General features: G+C 29.6%; 2 protein-coding genes and 1 non-coding gene across 3 annotated transcripts; 2 read left to right on the forward strand and 1 right to left on the reverse strand.

Annotated features, from left to right (window-relative positions):
- Window positions 1-1,218: 1,218 nt before the first annotated feature.
- On the forward strand, window positions 1,219-3,334 carry LOC101258363 (small ribosomal subunit protein uS5w). The gene is made up of 2 exons (XM_004237876.3): window positions 1,219-2,036; window positions 2,982-3,334. The coding sequence occupies exons 1-2, from the start codon at window positions 1,368-1,370 to the stop codon at window positions 3,153-3,155; spliced, it is 843 nt and encodes a 280-aa protein (XP_004237924.1). The 5' UTR covers window positions 1,219-1,367; the 3' UTR covers window positions 3,156-3,334.
- Window positions 3,335-4,240: 906 nt separating this feature from the next.
- Window positions 4,241-4,325, reverse strand: TRNAM-CAU (transfer RNA methionine (anticodon CAU)). The gene is given in 2 exon segments: window positions 4,241-4,276; window positions 4,288-4,325. It is a non-coding gene; the product is annotated as a tRNA-Met (tRNA).
- A 12,636-nt stretch (window positions 4,326-16,961) lies between these two features.
- LOC101258063 (uncharacterized) lies at window positions 16,962-23,941 on the forward strand. The gene is made up of 6 exons (XM_004237875.3): window positions 16,962-17,473; window positions 17,564-17,687; window positions 17,926-18,073; window positions 19,866-19,899; window positions 19,993-20,308; window positions 23,425-23,941. Exons 1-6 carry the CDS (start codon window positions 17,291-17,293, stop codon window positions 23,499-23,501), a joined length of 882 nt encoding a protein of 293 aa, XP_004237923.1. The 5' UTR covers window positions 16,962-17,290; the 3' UTR covers window positions 23,502-23,941.
- Window positions 23,942-24,914: the final 973 nt, after the last annotated feature.

A 24,914-nucleotide genomic window follows, 5' to 3' on the forward strand; every position in this document is an offset into this window, starting at 1 on the left:
CATAAGGAATGTTGTTGTCATTTGATTTTTAGAATAAATCAAATAACAAATAAATCATTGACACTATTAAAGATGTTTTAAAAGGCATGAGCGATAGTAAAAATAAAAATGATGCAGAAAAAATATTAAATGAAAAAAAGGTTATAGATGTCGTAAAACTAATATTTTATGAACAAAATTGTACAGGCTCCATGGATGTTGATACATGTAATAGTGGTCATCAAATAACTACTAAAAATAAAGCTATTTTAGGGATTTCAAATGATCTATAATTAGCTTTGTAGATGCAATATGTGATAACAATAACCAACGTGTTGCTATTCATAAGGCGCAATCAAGAAAAATTAGGTTGAAATTGATATCTATTACAACTAAACGAAAAAGACAAGGGGAGTAACAAGAGTTGTGGTTGATGCATTGCGAGTTAATTAAAGACAAATACTAATTGATAAAACTGGTGTTGAAAATTTTGGATAGCATATTTAGCAAGTTGAAAAAAGAATGCACCTAAAAACTGGACATTGATTGCACACAAAAAATCAATTAGTTGAAAAAAGAATGCACCACTCATGACTAATGTTATACATCAATTATATGGTTGACTTCGAATTTGTAAAATTAGTCACATTTGTATATGTATAATTCGCCAAAATATATAAATACATATGTATAATATACAATTATTTAATCAATATACATATATGATTCACCCCTCTCCCACTCTCTGACCTTTCTCACTCGCCTCTCTCCTCCCTCTCTCAATTTCGCTCGCATCTCTCCTCTCTTTCCCAATCTTACTTGCTTTTTATACAATTGCATATGTATAATATACAATTATCTAACCAATATACATATAAAATTCACCTCTCTCGCTCCCCTCTCTCCTCCCTCTCCAGTCTCGCTCACCTGTCTCCTCTCTCTCTCAATTTCGCTTGCCATATATACAAATACATATGTATAATATATAATTATCTAACCAATGTACATACACAATTCACCTCTTTCCACTTTTTGCCCTCTCTTTCTCGCCTCTCTCCTCTCTCTTCCAGTATCGCTCGCTTCTCTCCTCCTTATAACATGTAGCTACGAATTGTAATTATCAAACTATAATTATGAAAAATAATTAAGCTATTTTTTAGTGGTTATATGTGAAAGTTTCCCATTGATTATTTGGTTACTTTATGCTAAAAATTGCAAACTATTATGGGCTTGTATCAATATGGGTCGAACTTGCAGTTCCATATGGATTTGATACCCCTCAAGCCCATTTTACGAAACCCTAGCTCCCTTATAAACCTAACAATCTGTTTTTCATCTTCGTACACACTCTCTCTAAACCCTAGCTGTAAATCTCATACCTTACAATCATGGCGGAGAGAGGAGCAGGGGACAGAGGAGGCTTCGGTCGTGGATTTGGAGGACGTGGTGGTAGAGGTGGAGACCGCGGTGGAAGAGGCCGTGGCGGCCGTCGTCCACGCCGTGAAACAGAGGAGGAGAAATGGGTTCCAGTGACAAAGCTAGGAAGGCTCGTGAAGGATGGCAAAATCAGGTCACTTGAGCAAATCTACCTTCACTCACTCCCAATCAAGGAGTTTCAAATCATTGATACTCTTATCGGACCATCTCTCAAGGATGAGGTGATGAAAATCATGCCAGTTCAGAAGCAGACCCGTGCCGGACAGAGAACCAGGTTCAAGGCGTTTGTTGTTGTAGGTGACGGTAATGGCCACGTTGGTCTGGGTGTTAAGTGCTCAAAGGAAGTAGCTACTGCTATTCGTGGAGGAATTATATTGGCTAAGCTATCAGTGATTCCAGTGAGGAGAGGTTACTGGGGTAACAAGATTGGGAAGCCACACACTGTGCCTTGCAAGGTTACAGGGAAATGTGGGTCTGTTACTGTGAGGATGGTGCCTGCTCCTCGTGGTGCTGGTATTGTTGCTGCTCGTGTCCCTAAGAAGGTTCTTCAGTTTGCTGGTATTGAAGATGTCTTCACATCTTCTCGTGGATCCACCAAAACCCTTGGAAACTTCGTTAAGGTTTGATCTTTTAACAGATCTTGCAAATATTATTATTGCTAATACTTAATTATGTGATGATTCTTTTACATGTATCTTACTATAGCATAAGAATTGACGCGTATATCATTATAATTGAACAAAAAAGTTTAATTGTCTATACATTTCGTTTAAAATAGCTACTATGGAACTAAATAGAACATTTGTAAATATCCATGAGTTATTATGTTGATATAAAATGATCTTCCTGTAGGGAAGTTATATCTGTATCAATATTTGGCTACAAAGTTCCCAAATTTCAGAAAAATTGCTCTGAAACTTAGTAGATTATTACAGAGATAGTAACAATTGTTAGCCTTATAGTTCCAAATCTTGTCATTGTTCAGAGCGAGATTGTTTAGTTTAGTTCTGAAAGGGTTGATGTATTAAGGGGTCGTTTGGTGTGACAGAAAAAAATATGTTGTGATTGGATAGAATTTTTGTATTTTGTTTGGTTGCCGTGCCATTTATATCATAGTGATGTTATCCCATCTACATGTTAGCTAACCATAGATAACTAATTCTGGGATAACTTGTCCCAACCAAACGACCCTTAGGGTATTGGTTAAAATGGGACAGTGTGTTGTGATTGAATACAGTGTTGAGCAGGTCAAATTGTGGGATAGGAGCTGTATCATTATATCAATTCTTACCGTTTACTGCAATACTAGTGCTGCAATGTGGGATAAGCACTTTGTTCTATAAAATTACTCTTATGTGTAGAGGGTGATTGGATTGGGTTATTGCAAGTGTCGATCCAAACACCATCTTATACTTGGTTTAAATGAGCGGACTGCAATGTAACTACACTTTTTGCTTTTACCAGCTACTAATTTTATCTAAAACAGGGTTGATGATATCTGAATAGCATAAAAAGCATTAGGTTTCATCGTGTTTTGAGTCTGATACCACTCATAATGTATGCAGGCGACATTTGATTGTTTAATGAAGACCTACGGGTTCCTGACCCCAGATTTCTGGAAAGAGACTCGCTTCACCAAATCTCCATTCCAAGAGTACTTTGATATCTTGGCAAAACCTGCCAATAAGGTTATTGTCTACGCCACCGAAGAGGCAGCACCTGAGAGGGTTGAGGCTTGATTCGTTAGATGTTATGTGCTCTGTTGTTTTGTTCTAGTAGTTTTCTTTATTATGAAATGTTAGTATTCTAAATTTTGACTTCTGTTCTTGAGGGATATTTTCTGCAGACTTTGAAAGGATAATGTTCCTTGTTTTGGTTTGTTTTCAACAATATATATGAAGTTTCTTAATTGATCTCATCTTATCATTTTACCTGACGTATGATTGTTGTGTGGTTTGTTAAATTCTACTTGAATTAATTTTGAAACTCACGTTCACTTTTTATGTGTTGTTCTGTCTTCTTTTTTACAATTGTAATTTCTGATGTGAGTAATAATAATAATTAAGCTAAGTCGTGTGTAAATCTTGTCAGGTTCTATATAGCAAATTTTATTATAAACATCGTTTGCCTAGTTTTTCCTTTATATTTTTAAACATGTTTTCAATCTATTTTAATTTACTCAAGTTCATTTGTTATCTAATCCAAGGTCTCATTTTTTTCTTTCAGCTACACTAATTTATTTTTAAAAATATGAAAGTTTTGTCTCATGAGTGAGTAGATATATATTTTTTTAATTTTCCTTAAAAATTTCTTTGAAGTAATACGTACTCACGACTTGTTTGGTCTATCTTTCATCTTCTTATCGGTTGATTTTCTTCTTCAGACTTACAAAAACTGAAAAACATGTCAAAGGCTTCATCTTAAGTTCTAAAAAATATACTTCTGTACAATCTTCAAAAACAATACCATCTATAGAAGTGTGACAATGCTTACAGTCGATATATAATATTATAAAATACTAACATGAATATACATTTATAATTTAAGTTCCCTCCGTCTCATTTTATGTGATACTATTTTCTTTTTGGTCAGTACAAAAAAGAATGTCACATTTTCTTATATGACAAGTATTTATAGATACAATTTTCTGTTATCCTTATTGACCCCACTTGAGCTTATTTTTTTGGAGGGCAATTTGATAAATATCTCAACGTTTCATTATTTCTTAAACTCTGTGCCCCATCAAATGAGACGGAGGGAGTACGAAATTGTGTTACGTCACTAATTTTCTCTTATAAAAATGGAAAAAGAAAAAAGCATTTTATGGGGTGAGAGAGGCTCGAACTCTCGACCTCAGGATTACTCAGAAGCTATGAGACCTACGCGCTAGCCAACTGCGCCACCACCCCAATATGCTATTAAATCGAAACTTTTTTTATTTATTAATACAACATTCTTTAGTATTTTAATAATAATAATAATAATAAGAAAAAAAAATCAATTGAAAATAACGTAATACTCCAAGCATATTCCTATTTAGTTTGCTTTTAAATAGGTTTTGAACATAAGGTGTATAAAATGAACTATATTAAATGTGTAATTAGATATAAATTTTATCAAATTTTTCCAAATAGATGAAAGAGAAATTTGGATTCCTCTTTCAAACTGAAAGATTTACATATTTTAGGAAATGATTTTAACTGAATTACCATATTTGAAAAGACTAATGGGAGATTTAAGTATTTTAGGGTGATATTTTAGCTCCATTACCATATTTGAAAAGATTATCTCACACATATTTACTCAAATTAGTTATTTTGTTTTTATACTTTCTAGTCTTATTTGCTGAAAATACAATTAATACATTATATATCAAACAAAAATAATTGTTGGATATTGTAAATAAAAAAGGGAAAATTATATATAATAGCAAACTAATAACCTAAAATAAATGGAATAGCTAGGGTTTGATTTAGGTGTGCTCCATAACAAACATTGGCTAAAATTTGCCAGCGTCTCTCTCCCAAAAATCTCGCTCGCCACTCTCCATTCTCGCTCACCTCTCTCACTTTATACACAGAAGTGTATAATTCTGTTTCTGTTTTATATAAAGCGAGAGAAAATTGTATATACACATGCAAAAATGTATATCTTCGTGTTATAGACTTAATTATACAATTTACAAATATTTTACTTCAAATATTGCAGAGAAAAAGGCCAACGAATTATATAATTGCAGTGAAATACAATTTTCTGTAGCTTTATACAACAGAAGTGTATATATTGTGTTTCTGTTTTTGTATAAAGCGAGAAAAACATATATCTTCTTGCTATACACTTATAATTATGCAATATACATACATTTTAATTCGATTCAACTGTATGCAAAGCAAATTATACAATTGCAGCGAAATAGGCCAGCGAATTATACAATTTAGGCCAGCGAAATATACAATTGTATATGTATAGCGAATTATACAGTTTTATGTTTGCTATGGAGCGCAATTATGCAAACTTTGCTATAGCATACAAATATGAATTTTTTGTTTGCTAGATGTGAAAGTTGCCCTATCTGTAGCTAATGAGGTCTAATAATGGTCAAACGTGAGTTGTTTTTGAAAATTCCTCTATAAGTAATACTACCAAGACAAGTTACATATTAGGCCCATTGGCCCAAATATTTATTTTTCTAGTGAACTTAAAGGGTATAAATTTTGATCAGAAGTGTATATATTATATATATCACATTAGAATATGAATAACGAAAAAATTTAAAAATGTCAATATTTTGACATTTAATAGTACCCCTTGGCCACTTTCTCAATATATATATATATATATATATATATATATATATATTTGTTGAATAAGCGGCATATAAGTGCTAGTTATATAACTACCAAGATTTACTATTATTACTAAATATAATGTAATGGTAATTATAAATAGCATCACTCAATACTTACTGCAAAGTTTTTTCGGAAAATGCACAAATACTCCCTCAACCTATACCTGAAATCTCAGAGACACATGTATACTATATTAAGGTTCTATTATCTCTGAACTTATTTTATAAGTAATTTTATATTACCTACAAGATAGTGTCACGTAGATCGAAAATATATAACTAGATTATGCACCTTCAACTCTTTTGTCATATGCCTCCTGTATCGTAAAGCTTTAAAGAGTAAATAAAATAAATTAAGAAAAACTTTTGTGTATAACAAATATGAAAACTATGTGTATGTTATACCTATAGTTTGCACAATTGTGCTTCATAGTAAACATATATACGTATATTTCGCTATACATATATATATATATAAAAAAAAAAAGCAGTTGTATAACTTGTTTCTGTTTCGGTAGACATATACAAAGATCATAATTCTCGTTTGCATAAAGCGAGAAAAAGAGAAAGACAAAAGAAAACTGCGCAGGAAAAGATCGTATTTGTATAATCATAAGTGTATAGGACGAAAATATATGTAATTGTATTTGTATATACAATTTATCTCGCTTTATACAACTACATTTTGTTTGTATTTGTATAAAGTGAGAGTGGCGAGCGAGATCTACGAGAGGGAACTGAAAATATATTTATATATACAATTTTCTCTCGCTTTATATTAGCATAAACACATTTTATATATTTGTATTTGTATAAAAGCGAGAGGGGCGAGGGAGACTGCCAGCTAAAACGAGAGTCGCGAGCAAGATTTATTAGGAGAGAAGCAAAATAACAATAGTTTACTATGGAATACAATTAAATCAAATAATATTTATAACATTTAATTTAAATTAATAATTTCCTATTATATAGGATTTTTTCATAAATTTGCCACAATTTGTTCTACCCGTATAGAATTTTATTTGAATCACCAATTAAAATTTGAATCTACTTCTAGTCTATACTATTTAGACAAATTATGTTACACACGGTTTGTTATAAATTAAAGAATCAAAACTCTTTTGTTGATATAGAGCACTTTCATTTCATGTAATAACTAAATGTGTGATATATCGATTAACATTAGACATATTCGATGAAATATTACAATTCTTTACTTTAATCGACAATAAATAAGCTAATAATTCTTGTTCTCTAGTCTCTAGTATAATATATAGTCAAGTAGCTTTAACAATGTTTCTTTGAGATACATACTACCAAAAATCCAAATCAATAATTAGTTTGAATTTTCTAACTTTATTTTAAATACAGTTTGTCGAGTAAAGCAAAAAAAATTTGTAAGTAACAAAAATGACAACTCAGTACTAATTAGATTGTCGTGGTCCAAAAATAAATAAACATATTTATATATCTTAGTTATTATATAGTACTAATTGTAGTAGTACTTTTGTGGTTTTGGTTTATGGCTTGGAGGTTTAATTAGGTGAGCATGATTTCTTGCTAGTCTGGAGTGCATTAATCATTCACAATCAATGAGATCAAACATTTAATTTCTTTAAATAATAGTAATAAAAAAAAAAAGACCTAGTATTGCTGGCCACATATTATTATGTGAAATTTAAGAAAATAAGTTTGAAATAGTGAATCAATCTATCACTTCATCTTATTTTCTATCTTGATATTCATAACGTTAATTTGCTTAGTTTACATATTTACATCGAATCTTGCATGTCCAAGTATGTATTCATAAGCGTGATTATTCCGTCTAAAAAATTACACCGTAGAATAAAATATATATTTTTATTTAATTATGTTCTCAACATGCCTCATCATTTACGTAGCTGATTGTGTTTCAAAAAGAAAAAAACATGAGTCAAGTATGTGTATAGATTATTTTTGATGATGAGTAGCGATGATATTTGATCCTAGTTTGCCTCTACCTGCTCTGATTACATGTAAAAAGGATTTGTAAATAATGTAACTTTCTAATTAAGTTTAGGACTCGTGCTTAGAGCTTGAATTCGTTAATGGTTAAAATCGTTTTGGATTAATAACTAAGTTTGAGTCTTCAATTTAGCATGGACCAAATTGACAGATAATAAATATGCCAAATTAAATTATGTAATTACAGAAAAATAAATCATGTCGATCTACCAATCCACACGTTTTACACCCTTAATTAGTAAGATTTTTTCCCCTATATTAATTAATAACTGTTTATATAATTAATTAAATAAATAGAGAAAAGGTTTCAATTATACACAACTTCATCAATAATAACTCAAAAATAATATTATTCAATTTGAATTTAGCTCGCACAATCCCAAAATATATCAAAAAAATCTAAGATTTGCTTATATTCTCAGTATCTCTTTTGTGTTTCAATGATTTGAACTTTGCCTAGAATATTACGTCTACTCACTCCTATTAGAGTTGATCTCTCAATATTAAAAAAAAAAAATGCATTTTCAAATATTTTTATTTTTTGAAATATTGCATTAAATCTCTAACATATCAACTGTAGAAAAAACGTGCCAATGTTGAGTATCGATATCTTTTCATGAGATATCTTAATCATTTGACGATTTTAATAAAAAGGTTTATCCTAGGAATTACAAAAATCTGGAAGCATAAATGATTTTAAAAATTGTAAAAACAGTTAAATGATTTTTGTCAAAAATTAAAAGTTACTAATAATTGAAAGACTTTTCCTCAAGTATAGCTTAATTGTTAGTGACAATAATGATTACATATTTTAATTTAATTTCATAAGTTCAGTTTAGATATTCTCATTCACATTGTCACTAGATTTTTTATTTCGTAGGCATGTTTTAGAACATTTTTATTCGAAAAATGACTTTTTAGTACAAAATATTTTGTGAGTATTAAGTACTAACTTTTTAGAAGAATATATTTATAGGACATATATAGAAGTTTCTAATGAATTTCAAACCAACGAAAGTTGAAGTGACTAAAGTCCAGTTATTTCGTGTTAACAATTTTATTCATGAACTTTTAATTATAATTTCAAGAAAGTGTTAAAAGTGGAAGACACGATCATTACTTGAGATTTCCATTTTATGTTCTAAATGTAGTCCAGCCAATATTACACCAGAAATTTAATTAACTATCCACATGGATAGCAATTAATTTATGTTTGGTAGATATATTATATAACATAAATAATAATTGAATCAATACTATAACAATAACATACTCATTATAACCGCACAATGATTAAATATAATTTCGGATAATGATATATAAAAGACGATAAAATCAAATAGAAAAAAGTAAAATACAATGTTGAAGCAATCATGTTGAACATGATTAATGATGAAGAAGAAATCAACAGTAACAATAACACGTAATAAATATATTGTATGATCGAAGCAAAGAAAATAACATTAACGGATACAAAAAACAAGTATATGAGTAAAAGAACAATATTGACAAGGAAAATTAGATAACGTCGACTGATTGTTAACTTTCTATTTTAATCTTTGATTATTATATTCTTCCATCTAGGATCATGTCGTAGATAAGCTTAGGAGAGTTTAAAATCATATTAACTATGATGAAGGAATTAGTTTAGGATTTTATGGGAGAAGTTTTTTTTAGGTGAAAAATGAAGTAATTATGATGAAGGAAATTAGTTTAGGGTTTTATGGGAGAAGTTTTTTTAGGTGAAAAATGAAGTAATTATAATATGCACAGGCTTTAATTTTTAGCTTTATAAGCACCAACTGGAATTGAAAGCTGCTTTGCAAAGAATTGAGTAAAGATAAGAGAGAAACACAATTGTTTCTTTTGAGGTGGAGATTTAATAATTGAAAATGAAATATCAACCCCATTTATTTTTCTATATATAAGTGGATCTCCTTGAGGAACAATAATATCTAGTAATTTTACTTTATTTGCTCAAAACAACTCAACCATGGGCTCTATATATGACCAATGCTTACACATTTATTTGCAGCCTTTTGAGGGCACTCATTGGTGGGGTTTTAATTACTAGTGACCATCATATGCCAAGTCGACTTTTGACGTTAATGAATTTAAATTTTTTACTTTCTTAAAACGGTTGAATTGATCAAAACTGATAATTAATATATATCGAATGAATTTCTTAAGACAAATATAAAATTTTAATCAAAATTAGTGAGTTTAGCTCAATTCATATTTTGAAAGATAGCTCAGCCTCTGTGGATACATTTCATTGGCTCCCTTTGCTCACTAAATTAAAATTTTATTTTAATTTTATAGGTCAATAGTTTGTTTATAGTTTTATATCAAATATAATAGTATAAAAGTTATTCTAAACTAAATTCTAAATATATTATTTTATATCATTCAACTTGATATTATCATATTACACTTAATAAGTAAAGTATATTAATCCTAGAATTATGATTACGAAATAGTTTAATATTCGAATTAAACAATCTCTAAGAAATATATTATATAAGATAAAAGATAAAAAGAAATTATAGAGGAGACGAATGTTGATAGCACGTATTAAGGTGTGTCAGAACCATTTTTAATTATTGGGTAAATATGTCTTGCTGAAAAACAACAATAAATCAGTATTGCTTTAGGTTGGACCCCTGATATAGTGATTTTAGGTACAGTTTTCTTTTTTACAATTTGTTTGTCTTTTAGAGTATTATTTATTTTGTTCGTTTGAAAAAAAATATTTTTTTTAATTTTAATTTTGCATATAATATCTTTAGACCACTCTATTAGACAATATTTTGGATATTTCCATATATCATTAATCTGAAATTAAAAAATTCAGTTTATTATGTTAAATTAAATCAGAATATTAATTCATCTTTGTTCTTATGGATACTCTATGTTGTGTATAAACTATATATATATATATAAAATAATTTTAACCATAATTAATTAACAATGGAAAAGGGCCTAAAATACTTTTAAAGTATCAGAAATGATACAAAAACTATCTTTCATCCACCTATTAACTCTAAAATACCCTTCTCATTCACCTATTGGCTCCAAAATACCCTTTGTCATACATCTTTAGGTTCAAAATTGAGCACTTATTTAACGATTTTAAATTTAAACTATTTAAATATTTTTTAATATATGACGCTCTACTATTTGTTATAATTTAACTTATTAATATAATTTATAAATCAATCTACTACACACTTATTACTAATTAAGCCACACTCAAATATTTAACACGTCCCATTACTCATGCAACAACAGAAAAAACAACTACCAATTAGTGTTTCTAAAAAATTGAGGAGGAAATGTCTATAGAAGTAGATTATCATATATTCAAGACCTCAATCAAAACATATTATAATTCAATCGTCTAATTAAAATTACCGATAAACTTAAAAGCCTGACTATGTTCGTTTTAATTATTCATTCGTCACAATTATGTGATATTACTTAATAAGTCACTTTTTTTGAAAGCATATATTTAAGTTTTTATATTTTCAACAAATAATAAATATTTATAAAATTATATTTAAACAGTGCATCATGTACTACTTCTTTACCTTTTATCATAAAATTCGAATTGAAAGAGAATCCTGTTGAAAGTATCCTCCTAAATAAGCGGCTCAACCTAAATTATTTGAGATTTCAATTCGGACTCGAATAATTTTGAATGTCATATTCGGGTTTCTATAATTTCGTCCTATTATAGTAGTGTTTAGGGCGATATTGATATTAGAATTGGTCTATCGATTGGGTGGGATTTAATTAGTAATAAGTGGGTAGTAAGTTGGTTAATTAATGATATTAATAAATTAAATTATATCCAATAGAGTATTTTTTTAAAAAAATATTTAAATAGTTTAAATTTGAAACCGTTAAATAAGTGGTCAATTTTGAACCCAGAGGTGGATGTCAATGGTATTTTGGAGACAATAGGTGGATGAAAAGAGTATTTTGGAGTCAATATGTGAATGAAATATAGTTTTGTTCCATTTCTAATACTTCGAGAGTATTTTACGTCTTTTTCCGAATTAACAATAATAGCTCAATCTATATATTTTTGGCGACAAATAACAATATTTCTATATGCCCTAAAGGCTTTAGCGACACTCGCTCTAATGAAACTTAACTAATACTGGTATAGTCTTTAACAATCTTTATTAATGTGAATATTTATTATCGCTAAAATTATTTTTTTAGTGTAGATTGATATTATAAATTTATCTACACAATCAAATTAAGTTGACATATAATATATTTAACAAGTCTCGATTATCACATTATATTATTGTTATTATTATTTTTTGCCTTATAAGACTTCACAATTTTTTTATTAACATTTATGTTCTCTTCATTTTTTTCCTTCTTTTTTCTTTACTTGTGTTTGATGTACTTGATCTAATATTTTTATCTTCACAAAATAATGATAAGTATTGTGTATATTCTATGCTCTTCAAACTCATTTAATGAGATTTTACCTGTATCCAATCTGCGTTTGAAAAATAAAATTATTGATTCTGATAAAACTTTGCAGAAACAGAAGTAACCAAAGTTTACTGAATCATTACAAGAGCTGAACAAAATTAATTTAGAAAAACTAAAATCTATAACCTACCATAATCTGAAAAATTTGAACAGAAAAAGATCAAGTCTACTGAACTCACAGTGTCCCCTTAAGGAAATTATTCCCCTCTAGTATTCGAGGTTTAATTTGGAATATGACCTCCCAGGGTAAAATGATCTCAATCACCAGAGTATAGATATCAAAAACTCTGGTGTCAGCAAACCACTCAACAACAGTAAAATACACGAAGTAATTTTTTTGTAGAAGAAGAATAAGAAGAGATCAGAAAAATTCGTAAAGAAAAATTCTTAAGAGTGAATGATATTTATAGGCAAGAGGAACATGTTTCGAAAGGGTGCAATCTTTTCAGAATCCACATGATCATTAATGGCGGAAAATTTAAATAAAACGAGAAAGTTTTAAATCACGGCTCGCGCGGGATCTGAGTCTGGTTGGGTTAATCAACTAAAAAGTTGAAACATTTCGATTAAATAACTAAAAACGTTTCTGTTATCAACTAATTAATTGAAAATATTTTGGCCATTTAATTAAATAGATAATTAATTAAACAATTGAAACAAACTTTGTCCAAAATATAATCTCTCGATCGATCATTTTCCATAGCCGAAGTCGAAGCCGAGCAAGCGACGACGACATGAGGGGGGTCCCTCTTTCCAACCCTTTTAACAATTTATAAGAGTGTTTCTATTTTAAACTCTCCTATTTTTCTTTCCACCACCAACGAGAGACAAATGTCATTTCATTAAAGCATAAAAGGACTTTTCAAGTTCTCAATTCTTCAAGTTCTCAACTTTTCAAGTTTCTCTCTTTTCCACTATTTTTCATTAATTCTTGCTACATATCAACATTATCGAATATATATAATGTCGTTGCTGTAGTAAATATAATAAATAATACATAAATATGACCTTAACTTGAAAAGTTGTATAGAATTAAACAAGTAGACACACACGTTCGAAATGACATGTCATGATACAGGACACACAATTTTCATATATGATGAATGTATCATTTTATTTAATTTTATACAAGTTTAAGTGTCAACTAAGAATCATGATTATCAACTGACGTCAAATTAAATATTAGTTCATGTATTATACCTAAATATAACAAACACCAAATATGTTAATATGAGTTCTTTTTTAATCTGTTGCACTATTTGGTTGAGTAATTCCTTTTTATTTTTGAAAGAAGACATTGGTATTAAATTTTTGGAGGAAAAAAAAACAGAGGGGTTATTAGGGGTAAAAAGGGGAAAAAGGCAGATGAAATCCAGCTCATAGGTGACAGGACCCCACGTGGAGGGACTGCCAGTTCACGGACTCGTACACTTGTCATAAACTATGAAGGACCCTTTAGCTGTCTCCTCGTCTCTAACGCTGGCAACAACCTTCGATTATGACTTCCTTCTCTTCTATCGGGAACAGAGAAACTCATGAGTCGTGTTTAATATCTGTATTAAAATTTAGTTATAATTGATTTTGTATCGATAAGCTTCACATTGGAGGGCGAAGTGCTTAGGAGGACTTGAATGCAAAGTATTTCATTAATGACTAATCGTTTCACCACAAATATCTCCGTTGGTAATTACATCTTATTTTCTATATATATATATATATATTCATGGATTATTTCAAAATAACTTTTTTTTATAATTATGGTGTTTAAATCAATTTATGTGAAATCTTTAAAAGAAAATAAATTGTTAAGGGCACATCAAATAGAACCGATAAACTTTAAGACGGAAAAGATTATAGGGATGCTATTCATATGACACTTTAAGATGATTCTTCCATTATAATAGTAGAAAAATATGAACAAATTTATAAGATATAACTCAAGTTTTATATGCACGGTACGTTTGTTTTGAGATCAATGTGTAACGTAGTGCAAAAAAGATAAATCTTGTACCTATTTAAAATCAAAGCGAACAATTTGTGTTAGGAATTTGAACTATAACAATTAGTGCATACTTTGATTCATTGTCCTAATAATTAAGCTAATTAATATCGAATAACTCTGCCTATTCAGAATAAATATTATAATAATCAAAAAAGCATAATATCAGAACAAGTGTGTTATTATAGGATTGTAAACCATGTAATCAAATGTCTTTTAAAAGAGAAAAAAAAGAATCGCCACAGAAGAACAATTGCAAGAGTATTCAGCAATAAATTGAAAAAAGTATATAATTCCAATGCAGTTGATGAATTCTTCAAAGTCATCTACTCGTATTTGATGAATCCACCATATCACTGTGTGCATTTATATATCATATATATTATATGTTATAAAATAAAGTAAGAGAGAGAAAGGATGTGGAGAACATTATGGGCATCCATTAACATATCCCAGTAATATTTAAATACATTAACAAAATCAAGATTAGCCTGGTATAAAGATTAACTTTTTATAAACTAGTTTGACTAATATAACTTTTGACTGTTTTAATCATTACACTAACGGTTTTGTTATACTTTTCTTTTTAAAGTTGAGTCCACATACTTTCGGTTTTATCGCCAGCCCCTCATTTGGTAACAAGTTATATACTCCTTCCGTTTCATCATTACGTGATATTTAAAAATTATTCTCTATCACAAATTTAAAAAGTTTTATTTTTTCTTTTAAATATCATATCAGGTCAAATGAAATCACATAAAATAGAATGTTATTATTACTCTCTTTGTTCTAATTTATTTATCTCAGTTATTATTATATAACCTTTAGTACAAATTAAAAAATGACATATCTAAGTTCATGTTGAATTAAGTCAGATCGAGCGGATGATAGAAAAGAAGAAAATAGGCTTCTAGGGTCAAAGGGATCTTAGCTGGTCTCACGACATGTTTTTTTTTTTCTGGGCTGTTAGGACAGTTGGCCATGTAACAGCTTACTATGAATATTGGAATCGTTAAGAGAACGTGGGGTGATGTGTAGGAATATTATTCTCTATTCTTTTTTGATAAGGGTATTGAACTTTATATTAAATTGATCATTTTTTTTGTTTATTTTGTGTACATTTATTTTAATAAAATTGAACCATAGTCCTGAAGTGGTCACGAAAACATCGGACCATTGTCACACAGACAGAATATTTACGTACGATTTCTATATATATATATATATGAAATTATACTACAAAGCTAAGATAGCTAGTCCGATCAATCATACGGTGAAGAAATGACTTGTCTGCACCATAAAAAGCAATATAGAAGAGGCAAAATGTCTCCAAATAGGATTTAAGTTATTTATTTATACTAAAATAATGCAAATACTTTTTAAACTTATATAACTAAGGGTCTCTAAGCACGAAAACTACTAGTTTCTCTATGGTGAGACATCAAATATGTACTTTTAGCGACAATTAGTACTTTTTATATATGTTTCTAAAGCTGTTAAAAATAGACAAAAGTCTCATATCAGTGATTAACTAGATGAGTGAACTCCTTATAAGGTTTGGACAATCATTCTTCTTTTGAGCTAATTTTTGGGGCGTGAGTTAGGCCTAAGACCTAATTTCACATGGTATATCAGAGCAAGATATAGAATCAAAATTGTCCACGCACCAAATGACATTCAAAGTGAATTAATAAAAGTTTTCTCACTCTTTATCAATGTATATATCTGCATATATTTTTGTCGTAGTAAATATCATTAATACGTAGGATTAATTAAACGGGATGAAAGTAAATGCTGGGAACCAAATAACATGGTAAAATTAATGATGAGGAAGGTGGACCATTGATTGTGAAGGCCTTAATTTAGTTAGTACACAATAAAAACCAAATGTGGGTGGTTCATCAGGGTTTAACCAAATAAGGGAATTCGATTCTCCCAACTGGTCTTGCAACTAGTCCAACGTCATTAATAATGATACTTAAAAAAAGTTGTATACAATCTTCAAAGTATGTGGACCCCCATTATCAAAATTTCCACCTACATATTCAAGAAAATCTTGATTATAATATGGAATAACAACAATAATTATTCAAATACAATAATGTAAAATCAATGAAAAAATGAGAATGAGTTAGGAGTTAAGACAGTGGCCAAATTATTATACAAAAGAAAACATAAAGTAGAGAACGATAAAACAACTATAGAGATTAGGAAGAACAGAGTAGACTATTGATAGAGAAGAGTATTTTTAATGCTTAGACAGAGTGGACAGAGTCAAGTGCTTCTAGTCGCGCAGCTGTCATTCGTTGCCTCCGTTTCTCAACCAGAGGCGGAGCCAGTATCTTCAATGATTAATTCAAAATCTATAGAAATAAATAGCTGAAGAGGATTGGACATTCACTATATATACGTATAAATTTATTTTAATTATGTATGAATAATATAATTTTCCGCTGAACCATACGAGATAGCTCCGCTATTGCTCACAACATCGATTTATCTGAATTCAATACTTGTAATATTATTATAGTGGTGAACTCAGAATTTTAAAAAAGAATTCGAGTATTAATATTTGTATGATCATTTGGTAAATTTTCAAATATAAATATATTATTTAAGCAAAAATTACTGAGTTCGATCGAAAAGAATATATCCCCAATTTGGTTTTATGGGCCCAACACCCTATCTGCCTTAAGAGTTTTGCAGCTGTCGAATCCCTCTCTCTTCCAAAACATTTTATTTGTTAAACATCAGCAATAATTTATAAACATTTCCCACTAAGTTATATCTGTTCCTTCCCACCCTTTTTCTCTCTCCATGATCTTTTTCTGCTAGCTACAAGACTGAGAGAAAGGGAGAGAAGAAGAGAAAAAAAAAATAGGAAGACAATTACAGGCGAAGAAGAAGTACAAACAAGATATGCCATTGTATATCCATTCCGTATTATCGATCTTCTAATTGCTTGAATAACAAGTCTAGTTTTCATTGGAAGTTTTTTAGATGCATTAATGGCGTATCAACATTATCGATCACCATTTGGGGACACAACTTACACCAAAGTTTTTGTTGGTGGATTAGCATGGGAAACTCCAACAGATGTAATGCGCCGGTATTTCGAGCAATTCGGAGAGATTCTTGAAGCTGTCATTATCACAGATAAAAACACTGGCAAATCTAAAGGATATGGCTTTGTAAGTTATATTTACATGTTGCTTGTTTTTTTTTTTTTTTTAATCAATCAATCATTTATAATTTGGTGTGATGAATTTGTGATACGGCAGGTAACTTATCGTGATCCGGAATCTGCAAGACGGGCTTGTGATAACCCGAATCCGGTAATTGATGGAAGAAGAGCTAACTGTAACATCGCTTCTCTTGGACGGCCTCGTCCTTCACCACCTCGAGGTACTCTTCTTTTCTGTCTGTTTGATTGTTTAATTTGACTAGTCAAACTTCAATCCTCGATTATCCCACCACATTGTATATATATAATAACAACAATTATAATCATGTGAAACAGAGAAGATATAAACAACCTTATTGATTGAATCAATATTAATTTTTCGACCTTTTTAATTTCTAAAAAGAAAATGGAGAGAGTAATTAAGTTAATTACATATTGTTGTTATTATTATTATTATAGGTAGGGGACAAGGAGGGAATCCTTATCAAGGAGGGGGAATTCCACAAGGGGCATCATCATCATCTTACAGTGGGGTGGCAGGAGGAGCAGCAGCACCATTACCATTACATCCACCACCTGCAACTCCTATGATATATTCACCATATGGGTAAGTATAATTAATTTGTTTTTTTAGGCAATTAATAGTAAATTAAATGAGAAAATAAATAAATATATGATGGTCCATGATCTGATAATATACTGCAGAAAGAAAAAGATGTGTGATAAAAATGGGCAGGCATTTGCCAGTGGTATAACAACTGAAAACCTCACATTGATGTTGTTGTCGTCGTCGTATGTCTTAATTTTTTTTATAATCATACAAATGGAAAGAAATAGTATACATACATTATATATCATGAAGTAATTTAATTGAATGCAGGTTGGTATAGGCAGATCAATAATAATAAATAAAAATTGATAAATGGTGACTGCTATGCAATGAGTTGTCAGTTGCAGACAACGTGCAATGCTTTTCTTTTATGTGTTGGATTTTTGCCAGTCTAATTTTTAAAATAATATGATCATATATTTCAATGTTTATATAAAATTTTAATTTGTAAAGTTTTATGTAGTTTGAAAATCACCACTATTATGATTGATTGAAAAAGAGGGTTTTCGAATTTATAAGGTAACTCCAATTAGCTTACTTTTTTCTTTTTTGGAAAAATTAGAGATGGAAATTAGGCTTGACCATAGCTACTTTGACTTTATATCTGCTTGCTTTTTGACTTGCAGAAATAATCTAACCAAATATATATTTTTTCTTCTTATTTTAGTATAGTTCGATACCTTTTCCTCTACTACTATTTCAACATTTTCTTGCAATATCTTTTTGTCACTTTTTGCTGGCAAAGTATTCATTGTTAATACTTAACTACTTAGTCCTTTTCTTTTTTTGGGTTCCATTACCAATCAACATGAATTACGGTGATTAGAATGCTTCATATATATAATTAAAAGTATCAAACTAAAATTTTTAAGAATAAAAAAATAACTTAATTAATAGTGTCCGTCACAAGTTTAAATTTAACCAGACTTCTATTTAAATATCAGACACCACCACCGATGTAAAAGGCTATTGGAAAGAGCATATATTTAATTGAGTGATCCGACCATCTTTACATGCCCACAACGAACTTGTTTTTGTTTACTTTTGATAAATCTCTCTCTCTCTCTTTTTCTCTTTTTTATGTGACACAAAAAAAGGCTGAACAAACCTTGTGCCTTTAGGTCAATTTTGCTTGTACTTTGATCAAAGGCGTGAATGTTATAGGTAGCACGAGTGGAACAAAGTAACTAGCAATATTATACCACTTACCATATGATATCTGACAATGTACACTGCACTCTTTCAATAACCCATTCCAAATAATAATACCTTGCTTTTTATCGTCACCGTGACTTAACTTTTTATTTATCTTAGTTTGAATTTCTGTCTCCGCCATTACCTTGTAAGTATATTATTTCTAAATCATTACTATAAAATACGAATGCTAAAATATGTCAAATTATACAGTATGGGGTGTTGCATTTATGTATCGTAATTTAATCCAACGTTTGGTACAGAGAGGTGCTTGTCGCTCCATTTATTATTTTGTCTCACTTAACTTGTAACATGTTGAGAGTACGTACCGTTTTATAGACTACTTATTACGTGAAAGCTACTTTTCAAGTTTCATTGTACTATATATATACTATATAGATCTTAAACATATTTATGTAATTTTATGTATGTACGTATACTATGGTTCATGGTTCATTCATCTTCACATAATATGCACCTTAAAGAGTTGTATTATAAACGGACTACTTTTTTTTGGTGACTCAAACTCACAATCTCACAATCATCTGTAACTATACATATATAATCATGATTTGTTTTAAATTATATTTTGCAGGTATGCAACGTACCCTCCTGATTATTACCATCAAGTAAGTCTATCCAATATAGTATTGATGAGTCTCTTGTCTATTTTTTTTCTCACGTGGAAATGAGAATAGATGGAAATTGAATTTGATGAACAGGCTGCGGGGATGTACAATCCAGGGACGTACCAGCAAGCAGCAGCAGCAGCACATTATTATCAGCAAATGTATGGAAGTTCATCATCACCATCTCCAGCATATTATTACGGATATTCGATGCAGGGATCAAGGGGAACATTTTCTGCAGCTACTCAACGCTTTCAAAGCCCAACTGCTTCTTATCTTTATTATCCTACTACTACTGCTCATCACTTGCCAGCTGATGCTGCCTCTTTTACTCCCCCGCCTCCACCTCTACTCCAACACCCTCCTCATGCTGCAACTACAAGGCTTCAGTTTCCTTCTCCTACTACTGGTAACTACTCTACTTTCTCAATATATATATATATATATATATATACTTTTCACTAATTTTCTGCTTAAGATTATCATTTCTACTTGAACTCTATTAGCTATGTACTAGCTAATTCATTGTTCCTCATGTGGTTCAACTTAACTAGTACGTAGTAATAATAATAATAATTTCAAACTATTAAGTAGTTACATGTTATAGCACATAACTTAACCTATATCTAGGTTACTAATTAATCCACTTAACTTTAGTATAAATGGTTATGTGTACTTATCTTTTGAGTGACGCGATAAAATAGAATTTCTCTTCAGCAAGGTGTATATAGGAGTTAAACTACTTAAGAAAATATCAGGAATAATATATTGTGTGTAACTTGATTGTGAAAACTACATAGTAAGTTCTCACAATCAAGGGTGAAATTATAATATTAGATGCAAATTTGGAGAAGAAATATGTTTTACAATTATTATTATATATTACTAATAATGAAAAGATGCAAAGTGATTATACTTTTGATAATGTATAACAATTGTTACAGTAAGTTATAGTTGTAAACATTATAAAATGTGTAAAGGTAAAGATAGAGAGGGGCATGTGGGGGAGCCTAAGCATGTGACATATGAGCTGTCTTGGGCAAGGTAGTGATGTATCAATGGGTCAAATGAAAATCATATGCCAGGGAGGCATGTGTGTGTATTTTCTTCTGATGAGTGTAAAATAACAGTAAATGCATGTGAATGGTCATATAATTATCTAGGACTATATATATATATATAATGGATGGTTCTCAATAGGCAGTGAATCATGCAAGTGGCTGAATATAATGCATATGAATACCCCCCATTATAATGTAAACTTTAAAACATTATGCTATTTTAGGTACATCATGTAACTAGTCACCCTCCTGTTCTTTTAGTGTATGTCCTCACTTAGAAGAATCAATTCTGACCACTCTTTAATAATATAGTTGTCAGGATTGATTTTTTAATTTGGAAAGGTTTTTGCATTTTTTTTGGCTATTAATAATTTATTTGAGCAAGCTTTTGAAAGGTTAAAAGTATTATTTTTTAAAAGAAAATGTCTAGTCAAGCTTTTGAGAAAAAATATGTGTTTTTTGAAGCGTAGCGAAAGTTTTTTTTTCTTTTCAGAAGATAAAAAAATAAGTGAAGTGTTTAGTTATGTTTTTGAGAAAAAAATAATGTGTTTTTGAAGTGTAGTAATGAAGTTATTTTTAAAAGTTAAACTTTTACCCGATTGTTTTTTTTTTTCAAAAAAAATATTAGAAAAATATATTTAGAATTACTTTTAAACAATTCCATCGAACAATTTAAATTTATTATGCTAAACAAATTATTTCTCACAAAAAATACTCTTAAAAATAAGTTATTTTTTTACAAGTTTGGTCAAACTGACTTCTATTAAGGAGAGAAAAACTTGTACATGTTCTGGGAAGATTAATATATGTTTTAGAAATCTTAGATGGTGTTTGAATTGACTTAAAAATTAATTAAACGTACATTCATGTCAGTTTTTAAGAATATGTTTAACAAAGTTAAAAATAACTTAAAACTAAAAATAGGTTCTTTTTTTTTTTTTTTAATTTTTTAACTTAAGAGTTATTTATGTTTATCTTAAAAATTAATTTTTTTTAATCAATCTAAACGGACTCTTAATAGCCGAATAATACTATAGTGATGAACATATATGAGCTAAAAGGTTGTAACAATTAGGTAGTAGACTCCAATTAATATGTCACAAGAATTATCAATACGTAACATGTTCCACGGACATTACCAGGTGCACCCATTGACAATTATGTTTAGCAGTTAAAAAGAAATTTGGATAATTGAGATATTTTTAAGATCTAATTTTTTTTACCTATTCAGTATAATTAAAATCAGTGTATGAAATTGTGAGATAATTTATTAATTTATACATATTTTATTCTTGTTAAGTAAATAGGTAAAGGTGATATAATAAAAATATTGTTTTATTTATTGTTTTTTGATAGTGTGTTTAAATTAAATTTGGACCAAGAGAGTAAAACATAAGTTAAAATTCAAAAATCATATATATATATATATATATATATATATATATATATATATATATATATATATATATATATATATATGTTTTGCTGCATGTATTATGAGTCCTAATTGAAGAAATGAAAAATAAATATTTTATTATACATTGATGGCAAAATAGGGAAGTACATACTACAAATAGATTGGTGAAATAAATGATACTCCATAGATTGTGATTTTAAATTTATTTTCCTATTTGGTAGTATTCTTTTTTCCTGCATTTTCCAGCTGTAGCTATTAATTGATGAAATTAATACAAAAACAACTTTACTGTGTGGTAAATTACAGCATCAGCTTCTTTTATACACTAAATAATACTCATAAATATAATGTGTAGCTAATAACAACTAGAAATGATATTTTCTTAGTATTTTTACGTATAGCTAAACGAAGAATTCTAGTGAAAATGACATAAAACTATTTTGTTTATACACAAAATTACAAAATCATAATTGATCATAACAGGTTAGTTACTATTCTGCCTATCAATTATTCCATCTGTTTTAAATTTTTAGCGGTATTTGATGGGACACTACATTTAGGAAAGAAAGAAATATGTGTGGGATTAAATAAGCTCTAATTTTTGTATGGCTATAGAAACAGACTCCTCCCTTCAATAATAATTGTTCACTGTGTTAAAATAATTATCCAATAATATTTATCTAATTTAAAAAAATCAAAAGATAATCTATCTTTTGCTATTAAATATTATATATCATCTAACACATTTTTCTTAAAGCGTTAAATTTAATAGATAATATAGTAATTTTACCTCTATTATTTCTTATTTATGAAAGGATGTGTCAACTATCAAGTCAATAGTGAACTACTATAGTAAGACAGTGAAAATACTCATTAGTGTAAAAAAGAAGTTTCAAAAATTAAGAAAAATACTAGCAATATTCTTTTCAAAATGTATTAATACAAAAAATATTGTCACATGAAATGAAATACAATAATTTTATCATAAAATTTCACTTGTGATATGAATAATCTCTGATATTTTTATGTATGAATTGTAAATGGCAGAATCTCAAAATCCACAGCAAACCTCAGAAGACACAACAGAAGTTGGGGCAGTGACTACTGAGAGTCCAAATACATAAAAAAAGAGAGTACAAGCAGCTCATCAGCATGGTGAAAATAAAATTAAAAAAAGAAAAAAAGAACTGTACAATCTTTAACAAGAAAAAGGAAAAAAAAAAGAATTAACGAGACTTTACTCTATTTTCAAAAAAAGTCTATCCATTAATTTTTCTTAATTTGGTCCATGCATTCCATGAGGCAAAATTGATTTCAAACAACAAGAAGAAGAAATAGCTGATTGGACGGACTACTTCAGAGATATTATTATTTCATGGCCAATTCATCTTTTATTTATTTCTTTAATTTTCAATTTTAAACATTTCAATTGTTGTTCATTTATTTATTTTTCATTTTTACTAAACATGGATCGATCCTTTTTATTACTGTACCAACAGTAGGACGGATATATTAAGCTCTCAATAACGAATTTATGACATATTTACCCCCTTTTTTTATTTTATTTTATTTGTTCTATTATATATTTTCTTTATTTTATGTTTCCTCATTCCAATGTGTAGTAGGCATGATCATTTACTTATTTCCTTGTTTAATTTACCAAGTTAATGTTAGGATCGAATTCAAGCACACACTAGATAAATGAAGAACACAAGAACTTTCAAGAGAAAGAGATGGGAGATCTAGAGAGAGAAAGAGAAAACCCAATATTTCATGGTAACACCCCGTGAGTAAACTTCCACGGTGATGAGGTATATTTATTTTAATAAATCAGAGTATTTTTTGTTACAGAGAATAAATAGGAAAGCTTAAAATAGAGAATAACTAGGAAAACCTAAAATTAATCAGACTCTACTACCTAACAATTCTCCCACTTGGAGACTGACTCAGTCATCCAAAAAATACAATCTCAAAAAAAATCTCTTCATCATCAACATCTTTACCGCACCGTAACATCTGTATCAAACTACAGAAGGCCAACCGAGGTTTTACATAACTTCAGTTTCCCAACATCAACACATTTCGTCAACATGTCTGCCGGGTTCTTTGCACCCTCTATCTTCTCCAAGCACATATCACCATCCTCCACTGCCCTGCAAGTAAAATGGTATCGCCTTCTGATGTACTTTGTCTTCGAATGATAGACTGGATTTTTCACCAACTGTATGACACTCTGGCTATTTGAGTAAAGAATCTTCTCGCTCTGCTTCTTGCCCAATTTCTCAAGATAATCTGCCACCCATATCATCTCTTTCCCAACTTCAGCTATTGCCACATACTCAGCTTCAGTAGATGAAAGAGAAACACACTTCTGAAGCCTGGACATCCAACTCACTGTTGTTCCATCTATGGTGTAAATGTACCCGGATGTGCTCTTGCTCGAGTCAACATCCCCACCAAGATCAGCATCCACAAAACCCTGTAGAGTCACCTTGCCTTTGCCAAAACAAAGTGAAGTACTGGATGTACCTCTCAGA

This window comes from Solanum lycopersicum, chromosome 4, assembly GCF_036512215.1.
Source record: "Solanum lycopersicum chromosome 4, SLM_r2.1".
NCBI lineage: Eukaryota > Viridiplantae > Streptophyta > Magnoliopsida > Solanales > Solanaceae > Solanum > Solanum lycopersicum.